The 15,171-nt window shown below is 45.5% G+C and overlaps 1 protein-coding gene across 1 annotated transcript; it reads left to right on the top strand.

The window, feature by feature from the left end:
- Positions 1-10,896: 10,896 nt before the first annotated feature.
- crsp7 (cofactor required for Sp1 transcriptional activation, subunit 7) lies at positions 10,897-14,442 on the top strand. Its single transcript, XM_079244156.1, has 3 exons — positions 10,897-11,167; positions 12,093-12,167; positions 12,258-14,442. The coding sequence occupies exons 1-3, from the start codon at positions 11,096-11,098 to the stop codon at positions 13,899-13,901; spliced, it is 1,791 nt and encodes a 596-aa protein (XP_079100282.1). The 5' UTR covers positions 10,897-11,095; the 3' UTR covers positions 13,902-14,442.
- Positions 14,443-15,171: the final 729 nt, after the last annotated feature.

Genomic DNA, 15,171 nt, shown 5'->3' with positions numbered 1-15,171 from the left:
TTTTAGAGTAAGACTAAATTATTTCAGCCATTTCACAACTGATCATCTGTCAGGTACATGATTTGCACCATTTCCATGCATGTAGACAACTCTATCATCTGCATTTATCAGGATTTTCTGTCATCTTCGAAGGTCAATGGCAGATCATTTAAGTAAAAAGTGGGACTAGAATAAGACCTTGCGTTACGACCTTGGTATAGACCCTTAGTTAGTGATACTTCTTCATTCAAATGCACACAGTGGGAAAGACCTAATAACTATGATTTATCTATTTTAGGGTATTCAGGAATAGTTTAAACCTTTAAACTTCCCCACCTGTTGTAAAGACTTTTCCAGCTTGGAGGGAACTCCGTTCTCTGGTTGAGAAGCTCGACCTCAGAGGCTCTTTATGTTCCTTTTACCTGCTTAAACAGGTGCATCTGTGTGAAACATCGCTGTTCTCCTGCTCCCATGCGTCTCTAATGTTGGTGAGGTTGTTGGGGATACCTCCACCAGAGGGCAGAGCAGAATTCAGAGTTCACTTCCGACCTCTGGCGTCGGCTTCATGGAGATCATGATGATGTTCAGACATAAGGAGCACAGTAATGGCACATTAATACGTCACAGCTTCTTCTTCTCGGTTTTTTACGGGTTGCACTGCCCCCGGTGGTTTCTGTTGGTACCGCTCCAGGCTAAAATAAGAATAATATTCTGTGTCTGTTAAAGTAACTCACCATGAAAATGATGGACTGTTCATGTCGGTTAACTCACAGAACCAGCAGATGAAATGATTGTTTCCTGGACCAGACATGTGGAGGTGATGTTCAGGGTCCCTATCGAGCGATCCGTGATGGTGCCATGTTACTTCTGAATCTTTTCTGTGGTGTTAAGGTGCAGTAGATGAAGAAAGTTTAATGTGTGCCGCGTACCGTAGAAACTTTCCTAGATTCCTCCTTAAAATGTGACCTCAGAGTAGTTGAAATACATATATTTTTCCAGACAATTGAACTGCCTCTATACTAGAACAGCATTGTGGATGCAATGAGAATGTATTTAGGTCACATCTGTGCAGTTTTGTTGTTGCATCTCATCATCCTCATCATTTGTGGGTGCAACAGCCTGTAGGACCAAACATCCTTCAGCATCCTCTGTATGTTTTATAAATGCTGTCTTTGTTTCCAGGGGATGACAGGGACACTGGATATGTCTATACTTGTCACGCTCATTTTGTCTCTGTCCTTTTCTTCTTTTTTTGTCTCTCCAGTGGTTGTTTGTTAATTTCGGTAAATCTGTCCTTTGAATTTGTTCATAGCTGCTTTCCTCTTATCCTCATTGCACTTTACAATTTTTATTTTAAAACACTGATATATGAACATTTATAGACCCCCGTGCACTCCCATACCTTGACTGTTAAGGTGAACTGGACCTGTTTGCCCTCTTTGTTAAAGAAAAAGAAAAAAAAAAAAGATATGAACAAGTTCAATTCTGGTTATTTTTGAGAGAAATAAGATTTATTGAGATAGTTTTTAAAAGTGTTTTTACTGAACTGGTATTTTATCTTTCTAGTGATGAACATTATGAACCTGGTCATGTGTTACAGCTGTTACACACCTGACAAATATAAAGAAAATATTGTATTTAATCACAAATTAGGAAAGAGAATTTATTTAAAAGGACCCTTAAAACTCCAACCAGATGTTTTCAACCTCAGCTGTCAGATTATGAGCCTAAAATGATGTAAAATGAATGTATCAGTCGAAGCAATCAGGATTCAACTACAATGACCACACCTTTTCTCATCTGCATATCATTCTCTCATGTCTTGGCTTTCAGATTATTGGCACTGAAACAAACACGACTGAAAATATTTTCATATTTATACTTTTTAACAGAATATTCTGACAGTTTTTGCTAAATGTGAGACTTGAGCATGCAGACAGGTTTATGTTGATACACACTGCTGCGTAATGAAACCAGGAATCATTCATGTTAAAAGAAGTGGGCCGAGTGCAGATCCCTGTGGGACGCCTCTGAACCTCTTTAAAGTGCATCTAACTTGAAACACTGAAACAGACAACACAAATTATTTGCACATAAACACACTTCTTCCTGCTACTATCTACCTGCTCTCCTCACTGCAGCACCTCCACCTCAGCTGCATCCCAAACGTCTTCTTGGCTTTATTCCAGCCATAGAGGATCATTATTTTCCTGCTTTTCTCATCACTTGTTGATCTTTGGCTGCTCCTGATTGGACGTCACCATCAGTTTAAGCTCTCTGATTGGTGGAAAGTCTGACAGGAAGTGTCTTCATCATCATGTCCAGGTGAAGTTGGAGGTCTCTTAGCAACATGGTAGTGATGGTGATGAAGATGTGATAAATAATGGTGGATTTACCATCTAGAGTCTCTGAATAAACACTACATGTTGTGTCTGGATTGTAAACCTCCTGGACGGATAGAAACACTGGCAAACCTCCGTAGATCAGCTGGAGGGTCACATGACCATCACAGTTCCACACTGCCACTCCTGGTGCTGGAAGAAATATGGTGGAGTTTTAAGGGTTATTTGTAGCTCTCAGACTGCAGAGCACATTTCAAGGCAAAAATATTTATAACTAAAGCTGTTCAGAACTTTTCTAGGAAACTATTTTGCATAATTTCCCTCTAAAAAAAACATAAACATGACTGAACCAGCATATTTCACCTTTACTCCCAGTTTTAAAGCAGAAATCTGTGGGGGGGTTTTGCTTACAGATTGTTTTTACTTTTTTGTGACTGCATGAATTTCTGGACTTAATTTTTATTATGTTTTTTGGCTGTTTTCCTTTTAAAATGGGATATGTAATGTTCTTTCTTTTCCTGAAATGGTCATTTGTCTCGTTTTGAATTTGTGCCACGTGTTTGTAACTCAGTGAAGCCTAAAAGCATTTTGGTGATCAGGCTTTTTACGCACATATAGAAGCTGTTGCTTGGTACTTTGTTTATACCCTATGTGCTTATTCTCTCTGCAGCATCCACAGAGTTTATTACAATGTCAAATGAACTCTTTAGACTAGCTTTGTATAGCCTGTTGCTGTATGGTAGGAGCAATGTTTTTCGTGCGTAATGTGATATGATGTCAAAGTGAGAAAAATGCACTGAAAGTACTGTGCTGCAATACGTCGTTGTGGCTCCATGTTCTCTGCTGGACTTCCAGACTTTATATCGAGACCCACATCTTTTGAGGGTTCTTTTTCTGGCTTTTCATGTAGATAGCTGTGACCGCTGCTTCACCTGGAACTGTCACCTTTTTATGCATCAGCGTTCAGGTATGCACTGGTTTTACGCCTGAGTTTACAGAGACCAGTTTAGAGTGGAGTGATGTTTGATTTCAGCTTAGTTTCACACTGACTGGAAGGAGAGCATACTACATCCATGTTTAAACGTCATTAATAATTTTGTTTCAGCAGCAGGACTATAATCATCATAAGGTTATCAGCTTCAGTAAGTGCATGAGAAACGGCTTGGACCTCCTGCACATGCATTTCCAGCCCTGAAAGCACTTTCATTTCAACGTTTCTTTTGCAAAAGTTCCCCTTTCTCCAAGCCGCTTGTCAGCTAAATCAGAGAGATAATTTTTCTTCATCCATTAAAGTCAGGTCTCTGCAAAATGTAAATAAAAGCAGAAGCTCGTGAATCCATCTTTTCTTTCCAGTAGAAGACAAACCATAAATCACATGACGAAACTAAGACATTTTATCAGTTGATGGAAAATATGAACTGATTATAAGTCTGATGCAAAATCACATGTGTAAAAAGTAGCTCCATGGTGACAATTAGCATTCTTAGCATCTGTTAGAATTTGCAAAAAGTAGCTCCATGGTGACAATTAGCATTCTTAGCATCTGTTAGAATTTGCAAAAAGTAGCTCCATGGGGACATTTAAAATTCTTTGCATCTGATAGCCTATGTAAAAAGCAGCTCCATGGTGATGTTTAGCATTCTTAGCATCTGTTACCATGTGTAAAAAGTAGGTCCAGGGTGATGTTCAGTATATTTAGCTCTAAAATCAGCAAATGCGAAAAGAACATGTCAGTAATATTACATCAGTCCCATCCAGACGTCTCTGTCAGGGAACACCTTGTAGATTTCAGCAGGACAATGCTCATTCAAGTTGAATCATATTTTCCATGAAATGGTTAAATGTCTCATGGCTTGAAGATATTTGGATGTCATTAAGTATCTAATTTTTAATTGGTATTAAATTTTATTTGTTTTTAAGACATTTCAATGATGTCGGTGTTTCTGGATCTTTTTTACATGATAGAACTTTAAACCACATTTCAGGGTGAACTTTGTTCACAGACAGTGATTTCTGGAAGTTTCCTCAGCCCATGCAGTGAATCATGTCTGCTTTTAATATAGAAGATCTCCAGCATCAAGTCTAGTTCCGCGCATACAGAGATTCCTTCTGATTCTCTAAATTTTCTGACAATGTTCAACACATTAGATGGTGGATCTTCAAAGTCTGAGGAACATTTTTCTGACCAGTTTGTTTCTGAATGGTGGAACTCTGTCCATCTGGGAGACTGAAATGCTCCTTTTATACCCAGTTATGTTACTGACCTGTTCCCAGTTAAACCAGCTATGTTATGGGCCTGTTCCCAGTTAAACCAGTTATGTTACTGACCCGTTCCCAGTGAAACCGGTTATGTTACTGACCTGTCCCCAGTTAAACCAGTAAAAGCTCCTCCATGTCTTGTTGCATCAGATTCAGCTGATATTTTGCACCAGTTCCATCCTCTGACATGCTGTTTGTCTGGTACTGGGAGAACTGGTGGATTTATGTCCTGCAGCATCCTGACTTAATGGGAAATGGGGTTTTGCTTTTTGCTTTACTGGTTATTTTGGTGTGAAATCGAACCAAAGTTTAAAAACAGCCATAAACTGGGAAAACTGGAAGATTTTATCCTTCTGACTTCTGGAAAATCTTTCCTGAGCTTGTCATATTTACATGGAACCTGTTAAACACGCAGGAACTAGTTTTTCTACATGATCCTGGAAGAAAAAAACATTTCAACTTTTTTATTTTCATCTGGTTTCAACTTTTTAGTTTTTACTTTTCAGCTTTATTGTTGTGAAATAAAGATTTATTATTGAGATTAACTAAAAACTGGACATACAGACTGGAGAGAAGTCAGAGTACGTTCTGTATGCAGGCCGAACAAACAATCAGGAGGATGGAGGCGTGTCACGCACACGCTGGCTTGGTTGCCCATGGCAACGAGTCTTTATGTGCATTTCGAGGACCGGTTTAAGCCTCACACAATGGCAGCTAAAATGTTCCACCATGTATTTAGTTTTCCAAACGGTAAGAAGTGGCGTGAAGATGTGCACGGCGCTCCCACGGTGCACGGACACATGATGCTTACACGATATGCAAAGTTGTGCAGCACAGCTCGGCTAACGGCTCCCTTTCTTCGCTTGGCTTTTGCTTTCTCAGCCGACCCTTTAAAGCGACTCGTTGACTTGTGTTTCCTCTTCTCGGACCAAAATGTTTGGAGTCGGCTGTAGACGTGATGAAGATGAACTTCTGCTGGGACTCCACCTGATCTGTTTCCTGTGCTTCTGTCTTTGTATCTTTGCTTTATTATTTGTAAATTTAATATAAATAAATATATCTGAATAAATGAAGACATGCTGGTTTTTGTAGTAAACACCGCAGTGGTGGGACTGGGACTGCGGTGAGTTTATCACCCACTCCACAGCTGGAGGGCGAACACTCAGCCAACATCAGCAGCTTCTAATCAGAGCGATTCCATGCAAATGTCAACCTCACCATGAAAAAAAGTAACCATATTTAAAATAAAACCTATTTAAAATATATCATCTAGGTCCATGTTTTTAAGTCAGAAATACTTTTGCTCACAATAGTCAAACAAATATGTTTTTCCTCACTAAAACAAGGAGACGTCCTTTTGGAACAATTTATTTTCAGTTTAACACATTATATGTCTTTCTAAAAGGCCAGAAGGGCGATAAGAAAATCCCCTCCAGACGTCTTCTAACCTCCTTCTTTTGTCAGGAAGGGTTGTTCTATCAATATGTACAATCATTTGTGCGTTTTCGTCTTCTGGTGGCTGGAATGTGCTGGTATGATGCTTTATGGGACAGCTCATCAACAGCCATAACGTTTTTAAGGAAAAGTTTTTATAAAACATCCATTTGGAAAGTATCAGCTTTATTTCCTGCAGCTGAGACGAGAGCAGCGAACTTTCCATCGCAGGAAGTTTTTCTGCTTCTGTTTCTCTGCAAATCATGAATAAAATGATGCGTTTAGGACGGAAACAGGATGTTTGAAAAAACAGAAAATAAGAGTGGAAAGTAGTTCGTTAGGCCGGTAGGTGAGCAGAAGATCTCTGGTTCATCCTTCATTACATATCGCCACCCTCCTCCAGCATTCAGATCTCTGCTGGAAAACCACCTGGAGGTCGTCTGGAGGTCGTCTGGAGGTCGATGAGTTCCTGATCATGTTGCAGCTTCACATAGAAACCTGCATGTCTTCTGGTACCGGGTCTTCCTCTTCATCTGGACCTTCTGGTACCGGGTCTTCCTCTTCATCTGGACCTTCTGGTACCGGGTCTTCCTCTTCATCTGGACCTTCTGGTACCGGGTCTTCCTCTTCATCTGGACCTTCTGGTACCGGGTCTTCCTCTTCATCTGGACCTTCTGGTACCGGGTCTTCCTCTTCATCAGGACCTTCTGGTACCGGGTCGTCCTCTTCATCTGGACCTTCTGGTACCGGGTCTTCCTCTTCATCAGGACCTTCTGGTACCGGGTCGTCCTCTTCATCTGGACCTTCTGGTACCGGGTCGTCCTCTTCATCTGGACCTTCTGGTACCGGGTCTTCCTCTTCATCTGGACCTTCTGGTACCGGGTCTTCCTCTTCATCAGGACCTTCTGGTACCGGGTCGTCCTCTTCATCAGGACCTTCTGGTACCGGGTCTTCCTCTTCATCTGGACCTTCTGGTACCGGGTCTTCCTCTTCATCAGGACCTTCTGGTACCGGGTCTTCCTCTTCATCAGGACCTTCTGGTACCGGGTCGTCCTCTTCATCTGGACCTTCTGGTACCGGGTCTTCCTCTTCATCTGGACCTTCTGGTACCGGGTCTTCCTCTTCATCTGGACCTTCTGGTACCGGGTCTTCCTCTTCATCAGGACCTTCTGGTACCGGGTCATCCTCTTCATCTGGACCTTCTGGTACCGGGTCATCCTCTTCATCCGGACCTTCTGGTACCGGGTCGTCCTCTTCATCTAGACCTTCTGGTACCGGGTCATCCTCTTCATCTGGACCTTCTGGTACCGGGTCTTCCTCTTCATCTGGACCTTCTGGTACCGGGTCGGACCTCCATGGACTGAACAAGGTGGAGGTTCTGCTCCAGCTGACATGAAGCATCACACAGCGGCTGCAGGTCTGGGATGGACATGGTCAGCAGCAACACTCAGGTAGGCTGTGCTGGTTAAACCGGGCCATGCTGGGAATAAGGGGTCTGAACTGGGACCAGAACCCCCCCACCACCACACCATTCCAGCAGCAGCAGCAGCCTGAAGTGGTGATCCTGACGGCAGGATGGATCCATCTTGTCATGATGTTTCCAGCAGGTTCTGATCCTACCATGTGGATGTGGAGCTGAACTGGAGACTCATCAGACCAGTTTCTCCATCTTCTGCTGCATCCTGGTCCAGACAACTGCTGCTGCTGGATCTCTTCTCTCCTTCAGACCTTCTCTGGAAACACTGGAGATGTTGGTGTGGGAAAATCCCAGTAAACACTCAGACCAGCGGCCTGAAATCCCAGTTCCTCCTCAGTTTGAGGTTCTTTCAGCTTCATCAGAGCTGTGCAGAGAAGTGAAGGCAGAAAGACGAGCGAAGCAGCAGGAAGAGTTTGGAGGTGGTTGTGGAGCTGGACCAGATGGACAGAAGCTGGGTTGTCCAGGTAAGATCCACACACCTGGAGACCTGGTTCACCTGACAGCTGCTGCTTCTGCAGGAACATCTGAGCATGTTCGTAGAAGAAGCAGGCGGAGGAAGCGTTACAAAGACACGGCTGCAGAAGAAGAAGATGCTCCACCTGTCCACAGTGTTTCACAGTGAAACGTGAAGCGTCCTGATGACACGACGCCTCCTGCGTTGCAGGTAGAGACGTACTTACCTTCTCCAGCTGGTGTCGGGTGGTGGTGACAGGTAAACCGAGCCGTATGGACAGCTGTCGATGTGACATCATGTTAAGGAAAGCTGGGAAGCAGCCGACCACAGACCTACAGCCTGACCGAACAGCCATCCTGTTAGGAGCCCTGCAGGACACCTGGACCGGTCAGCGGTCCCACTCCAGCCCAGAGAGGCGGCCTGACATCCAGCCTCCAGTTTCCTCTGTTGAGATGACGAAAAGCAACAAAATGCTTTTCTTTCCTTCTTCTAGATGGTTTAAATAGAAACATTTTCTGTTTCCAAGCAGCTTACAACGATTCAGCACGAAAGGAAAAACCTGGACATCAAACAGAAACTGGAGGAAAAGAAAAGAGCTGAAATAAACCACTGGCTGTGAGTTTACGCTGATCTTTTACTTGTTATTTAACTCCAACATGTTTTAATTCCTCTCAGATGCCAGAAATGTGGGAGAAACCTTGAAAAATTGACACATTTAAAAAAAAAAGTTCATTTCCAAACTAATTTCCTGTATCTAAAGAGTTCTGCTCATGTGTAAAAATGATTTATCATTTCAAAATGAACTTGCTTTGTTTGGGAAACAACTGACACATATCTGGTTGCATTTATCATCTCTGGAGTTGTACGGGAGCTGGAAACATGTTGCATGTCTTCACGGTGATCCTCCTGCAGGAAGATCTGACAAGCTTCAGCAGGCTCCATCTGCTGGTGACATGCTCCACAACACCTCCTTCAGACTCATCCTGCTGACTAATCCACTTTTATTAACATAAGTAAGGACTTTTTTTTTTTACTTAAAACACAACTTTTTTTTACTTATTCCTGACAGTTTTTCATGTCTGTTGGCAATCAACAAACAAATTCCATGAATGTTTTCAATCATTTAATGTAAAATAATACAGGTGTCCAGTCAGTCGCCGAGGTCCGCTGTCCTGCAGGTTTTATTCCTGCTGCAACTCACCTGACTAAAATGAAATGGATCCAACAGCCGATGAAGTTCGAATCAGGTGTGTTGGAGCAGGGAAACGTGGAAAACCTGCAGGACAGCAGCCATTAAGGACCGACTGTGGACACCTCCAGGCACAGCGTACACCCAGCACTACAGCTGGACCACAGGACATTTTTAAAAAAACTTTATTGATTGAAAAATGCAAGACAGAATAGATTCATGACCAATTTTTTTTTTTTTATTATTAAAAATGCAATTACAAGATGGCAAAATGGGTAAAATAATAAGGTTGACTCTGTTAGTATTTTATGGTTGTTTTATAGAAAATAATTTAAAACCTTCAATAATATCTTCTGCAATAAAAGACCGATTTAGTTCAACTCAGACATCATTTCTGGCTGGAAATAAATGAACAATGTTGAAAGAAACGGCTTTAACTTGGTTTTTTGTGTAGACGGCAGTTTTCTGTCTGAATTATATCATCCACCAAACGGTTTAAGAAGAAAGTGCAATTCTTTTCTGAAACAATTGTCCAACAGACATGTTTTTATTTGGGAAAAGCAGAAACTGGAGGTAGAAAACTTCTAACTCTGATGTTTAAATAACAGGTGGTTTTGCACCAAACGCTTTGCCATAATGTGACAACAGTTCTACATTCTAACAGGACAACACCAGATATGTCTACCAGTGGGATTTTTCTCGAGCCAATATTCCAGAAAAGATATTTCCTTGTGGTTAAAATGTCCTTATAATTCCATATAAAACCCGTGATGTGATGACTAAAACTGGGTTTGTAGATGAGACAAAAAGCTTGGCAGTGAGGACAGTTTAACAAAAATTTAATTGATAATAAATGTATTCACTTTCTTTATTCAGACTTATTAAGGTCCATTAAACAAAAAGAAGAAGAAGAGAATAAAATAAGATAAAAATACAGACATACAAATATATTTAAAAGAGACATGTGTACCAGTGAATGTAAATTTACAAACAAGATGAATAAAAATGGATCCCACTCAACTCGGACAGGACATGAATATAGTTTCTGTTTTAGATAATTTATCTTAAATATACCACGGCAGGCATTTAAGGCCTGGGTTTTGGCTGGCAGGCCAAGAACTGGTTCTGAGTTTGAATCCAAGAAAAGGGCTAATGCCAAGTTTAAATATGCTCTTAGATATATCAAGAGGAAGGTAAATACTTTAAGGGCGGGCTGTCTTGCATCTAATCTGCAAAGCAATAGCTATCATGACTTTTGGAAAAAGGTCAGAATGCTCAATAGCAGTAAATTCACTATCCCATCTAGTATCAGTGGGGTGAGTGGCTCTGAGAATATCTGCCAGCTATGGCAAAAGTATTATTCTGATCTGTATAACTGTGTTAAAAGTAATGTGAAGAACGGTGGGGAAATAGAAAGCCACTTGGGGGTTATTGTCACTCCTCAAGAGGTCCATGTTGCTGTCTCTAAACTGAATAACAATAAGGCCTGTGGACTGGACAACAATATATCTGAACATTTAAAATTTGCATGCATGAAATCGTATCCATTATTGGCTATCTGCTTCACTGGTTTTGTTACTCATGGCTTATTGCCTGAGTCCCTACTGTCTGTTGTATTTGTTCCTGTGATAAAAGAACAAGAACGCCGCTCATTGTTTACCTGGTTACGTACTGACGTCATGACGCACACGTCGCATCCCAGCATGCAGCAGGAGGCCCTTGAGAGATCCAGCAGCTGGTAGTGAAGTGCGCGAGCGGCGTAGCAGCAGCACGAGCCAGCAGATCCAACACATCTCCTCCTCCATGTGAGTCAAACTAAACCTTCTACCTTACATGCGACAGAAAACATGCTGTTCGGGCGCGCCACGACTTCCCGAAGCGGCTTCTGAGGCATCATTTCCCCGCCTGCTTTCGTTCCGGAGGATTCCTCCCTCCGTCCTCCGGACCCCACCGACCAGGCGATGACAGCGGTGCCAGCAACCCCGCAGCAGATGAGGGACCGGCTGCTGCAGGCCGTTGACAGCCAGAGCAACGTGAGTCCCGCTGGAGCTAGCAGGCTAGCCGGCTAACGTTAGCTTATTTACCTGCAGGTCTGGAACACCTGGCAGGGCAGTCCGCCCACCTGCTGCCACTTCACTGCTTTATGGTTTTAAAAGAAAACACTTTACTGTTTAGTTGGTTTAGTTGGCACCGACTTGTCGAAGTCTTTGAGACAAAAAAAGGTTCTGAGTTGACAGCTAGCTGGCTAATTAGCATAGCAACAGCGTTGCCTTGATTAGACAGGAGTCTGTCGCTGCTTAGCTTGCTAGCTGCTAACCTAGCCACAACACCAAAGCAGATTTACGAAATAAAAAATAAAAACAATTCACTCACTGACTCAAGAAATGTTTATTTCCTTCCCAGACTATTTATATGCTGCCCTAAATGACTGCAGGTCTGTTGTGTTTTTTTAACCGAATATTTCCAAACTCTGAGGTCGGAGCTAAGTGCTAGCTGGAAATGCTAAAGAGACGTTTTAGGAAATAGTCGGGTCCTTCTTAGAGTTAAAAGCTAAATGCAGCCAAACTAGCTGATAAAGGTAATTCTGTCAACACTCTTAGTAGTTTATAAGATGATATTCTGCTGAAGTTAGCCACGTTTGGAGACATGGAGACAGTAAAAGTTGTCACTTTGCCATCATCTCTGCAACTCGTTGTGTTTCTGAGAGACACAGATAAGCTAATGGTGTCCCAGGAGAACTTATCCTGCTGGGAAGATTTAACCAGCTCTCAGTTGATTACAAACTATGGCTGGAGTTAAATCATCATTAGTGGTGTTGTGGGGCTTTGACTAAGCATGTTATTAACACTGCCTTCTACATTATCAGTAGAAGTTTCACTAAAATGTCTACACTGTTGGTTTCCTGTGAAATGGAGGTAGTCCTAAACTTTGTTTGTGTCCAACCTGTCTTCTTCACAGATATGCAACATGGTGGTTGTTCTGGAAGTAATCGCTTGTCTAGAGAAGTATCCTATCACCAAAGAAGCACTTGAGGTAAGAGAATTTGTGATATTAATGGTTGGTGAACATAAACTTCTTATGTAATTTCCATGGCAGTGACATTTCTGTGCTTTTTTTTTTCAGGAAACTCGGCTTGGAAAGTTGATAAATGATGTTAGGAAGAAAACCAAGGATGAAGACCTTGCAAAACGCGCTAAAAAACTCTTGAAAAACTGGCAGAAACTGATTGAACCGGGGCCAGCTGCGCCTGTAAGCGCCCCAGGGTCGACCAATGGCAGTTCGCACCCCTGCAGAGTGGACACCGCTTCCCCTGACATCTCCGTTCTGGGGAAGGGAGTCCCGGAAGTTAAAATCAGAAACGATGTTCACAACACATACTCACCGAAAGCTGAAAAGTCAAGCGGCCGCAAGCGCCGGGCTGAGAACAGAGACAGTGGGGTGCACTTGCCAGAAAAGATCTCCAAGATGGCGTCATATGATAATTCTGTTTCCCCGCTACCCACCAATGGGATTGCGGGCAGTCCGGACCCCGTGCCTGACCAGGAGGTAGTCCCCTCTCCTGACAGGTCTCGACTAGACCACCTGGATTATGACAAAGTGAACAGAATTCCAGTGAACGCTGTGAAGCCGCGCCCCAGCTCGCCCGGCATGGCCAAGCTACCCAGCACTTCCTCTCTGATCAAGGTGGCAGTGATGCAGCAGCAGGCCAGGCTAGACGAAGGCTGCTATCAAGCCAGGAGTCCCCGCAGCGTCTCCTCCAGCCCGAGGAGCCTGAAGCAGGACTCTGTTACCAAGCGATCTTTGGCATACGCAGCTAAAGGAACGCCGGTCCCAAGTCCTTCTTCCAGAGACTCTCCGCTGTCATTTTCCCAGCCAATGTCCTCTCCCAGCCAGGCGTCCTGCGTCGAGAAGCTGCCGCACTCGTCCCACAGGTCTGCGGCGCACTCGGCCACTTCCTCAGAAGCCTCCTCTCACTGCCCTCCCCATGACTTACCCGCTACACTGGACTCACCCTCAGCCTCCCCTTCCCAACACAACTCCGAGTTACACAGACTGAAATTTGAGGGAGTCGTGACCGACTACCCAGACGGGATGACTGTTCCCAACTCGGAGCACAAACGGAAGAAGTATCGGTCGAGAGACTATGCCGTCAACCTAGACGGCCAGAAAATAGAGGACACAACTAAACCCGTACGGTTAAAAGAACGCAGACTAACGTTCGACCCGGTCACCGGTCAGATTAAACCTCTGGTGCATAAAGAATCTTCTAGGACTGAGGAGGCCGCCACCCCTGACCCGGCAGAGTTCAGGCAGAGAGCTGAAGGCACTGGCCAGCAGCCCGCCGCCACACCAAGCCCAGGGCCCGGCCCCAGCCCCTTCCACCACACCAACTGGAAGGATCTGTCGAGGAACGAAATCATCCAGTCCTACTTGAACCTTCAGAGCAATGTGCTCACCTCGTCGGGGGTCCAGGCCCCCAGCGCACACTTCTTCATGTCAGAATACCTGAAAAGGGAAGAACAGGAGATTAAGGATTTGAGGAAAACACACGTTTTGCAGACAGACAACTCGGTGGGGGACTTACCTGGAGTGACCCGCGACGTCACAGACCAGGACTTGGACAGGATACATACGCAGCGTTGGCCGGGGGTGAACGGTTGCTATGACACCAAGGGCAGCTGGTTTGACTGGACGGACTGCATATCACTGGACCCCCACGGGGATGAAAGCAAACTGAACATCCTGCCGTACGTCTGCTTAGACTGAGGTTTCTTTTCCACGCTGCGCCCCCGAAACCAGACCGCTTCGTGTGTCCGCTGTGAGTCCGGCGAGAAGCGGGCTGCGAACCCCCCCCCACGCCTCTTTCTGTCATCATATGAACATTTTGGTATTAAAACACAAAAGATTGAAAGCAGAGTTTGTGGTATGAAGGGCTGTTTGTTTGATTTTTCACCGTGAACCCTGCAGGAACACCGAAACGTCCAGACTGCGCCCATTTCAGGCCTTTTACGGCAGCCTGGGGGGTGTGGGGGAGCGCTGCGGTTCAGCTGCACCATGCTGGAGAACTTCAGAGGCTTCATGTGAAACTTAAATTATAAACGATCATGTAAAGATTATTTATTTCTGACAGGATGTTCCTCCAGACCGGAGCTTTTTGTTTTGTTTCGTTTGTTTGGAGCCGACCCTCATGCGGCGCGGAGCCGACCCCCATGCAGAACGAAGCCGACCCTCATGCGGAGCGGAGCCGACCCCCATGCGGAGCGGAGCCGACCCCCATGCAGAACGAAGCCGACCCTCATGCGGAGCGGAGCCGACCCTCATGCGGCGCGGAGCCGACCCCCATGCAGAACGAAGCCGACCCTCATGCGGAGCGGAGCCGACCCTCATGCGGAGCGGAGCCGACCCTCATGCGGAGCGGAGCCGACCCCCATGCGGCGCGGAGCCGACCCCCATGCAGAACGAAGCCGACCCTCATGCGGAGCGGAGCCGACCCTCATGCGGAGCGGAGCCGACCCCCATGCGGAGCGGAGCCGACCCCCATGCGGAGCGGAGCCGACCCCCATGCAGAACGAAGCCGACCCTCATGCGGAGCGGAGCCGACCCTCATGCGGAGCGGAGCCGACCCCCATGCGGAGCGGAGCCGACCCTCATGCGGAGCGGAGCCGACCCCCATGCGGAGCGGAGCCGACCCCCATGCGGAGCGGAGCCGACCCCCATGCAGAACGAAGCCGACCCCCATGCAGAACGAAGCCGACCCTCATGCGGAGCGGAGCCGACCCCCATGCGGAGCGGAGCCGACCCCCATGCGGAGCGGAGCCGACCCTCATGCGGAGCGGAGCCGACCCCCATGCGGAGCGGAGCCGACCCCCATGCGGAGCGGAGCCGACCCCCATGCGGGAGCCGACCCTCATGCGGGAGCCGACCCTCATGCAGAGCGGAGCCGACCCCCATGCGGGAGCCGACCCTCATGCAGAGCGGAGCCGACCCTCATGCGGAGCGGAGCCGACCCTCATGCAGAGCGGAGCCGACCCTCATG

Source organism: Telmatherina bonti, assembly GCF_933228915.1.
Source record: "Telmatherina bonti genome assembly, chromosome: 7".
Classification (NCBI taxonomy): domain Eukaryota; kingdom Metazoa; phylum Chordata; class Actinopteri; order Atheriniformes; family Telmatherinidae; genus Telmatherina; species Telmatherina bonti.
The sequence above is the reverse complement of the archived record's forward strand: the minus strand, read 5'-3'. Positions and strand labels throughout refer to the sequence as shown.

Bases quoted from the DNA above. Each gene is read 5' to 3' on its own strand.
- crsp7 (XM_079244156.1), top strand. From the start codon at position 11,096: ATGACAGCGGTGCCAGCAACCCCGCAGCAGATGAGGGACCGGCTGCTG. The intron at 11,168-12,092 runs GTGAGTCCCGCT...TCTTCTTCACAG, and splicing joins CCGTTGACAGCCAGAGCAAC to ATATGCAACATGGTGGTTGT. The intron at 12,168-12,257 runs GTAAGAGAATTT...TTTTTTTTTCAG, and splicing joins TCACCAAAGAAGCACTTGAG to GAAACTCGGCTTGGAAAGTT.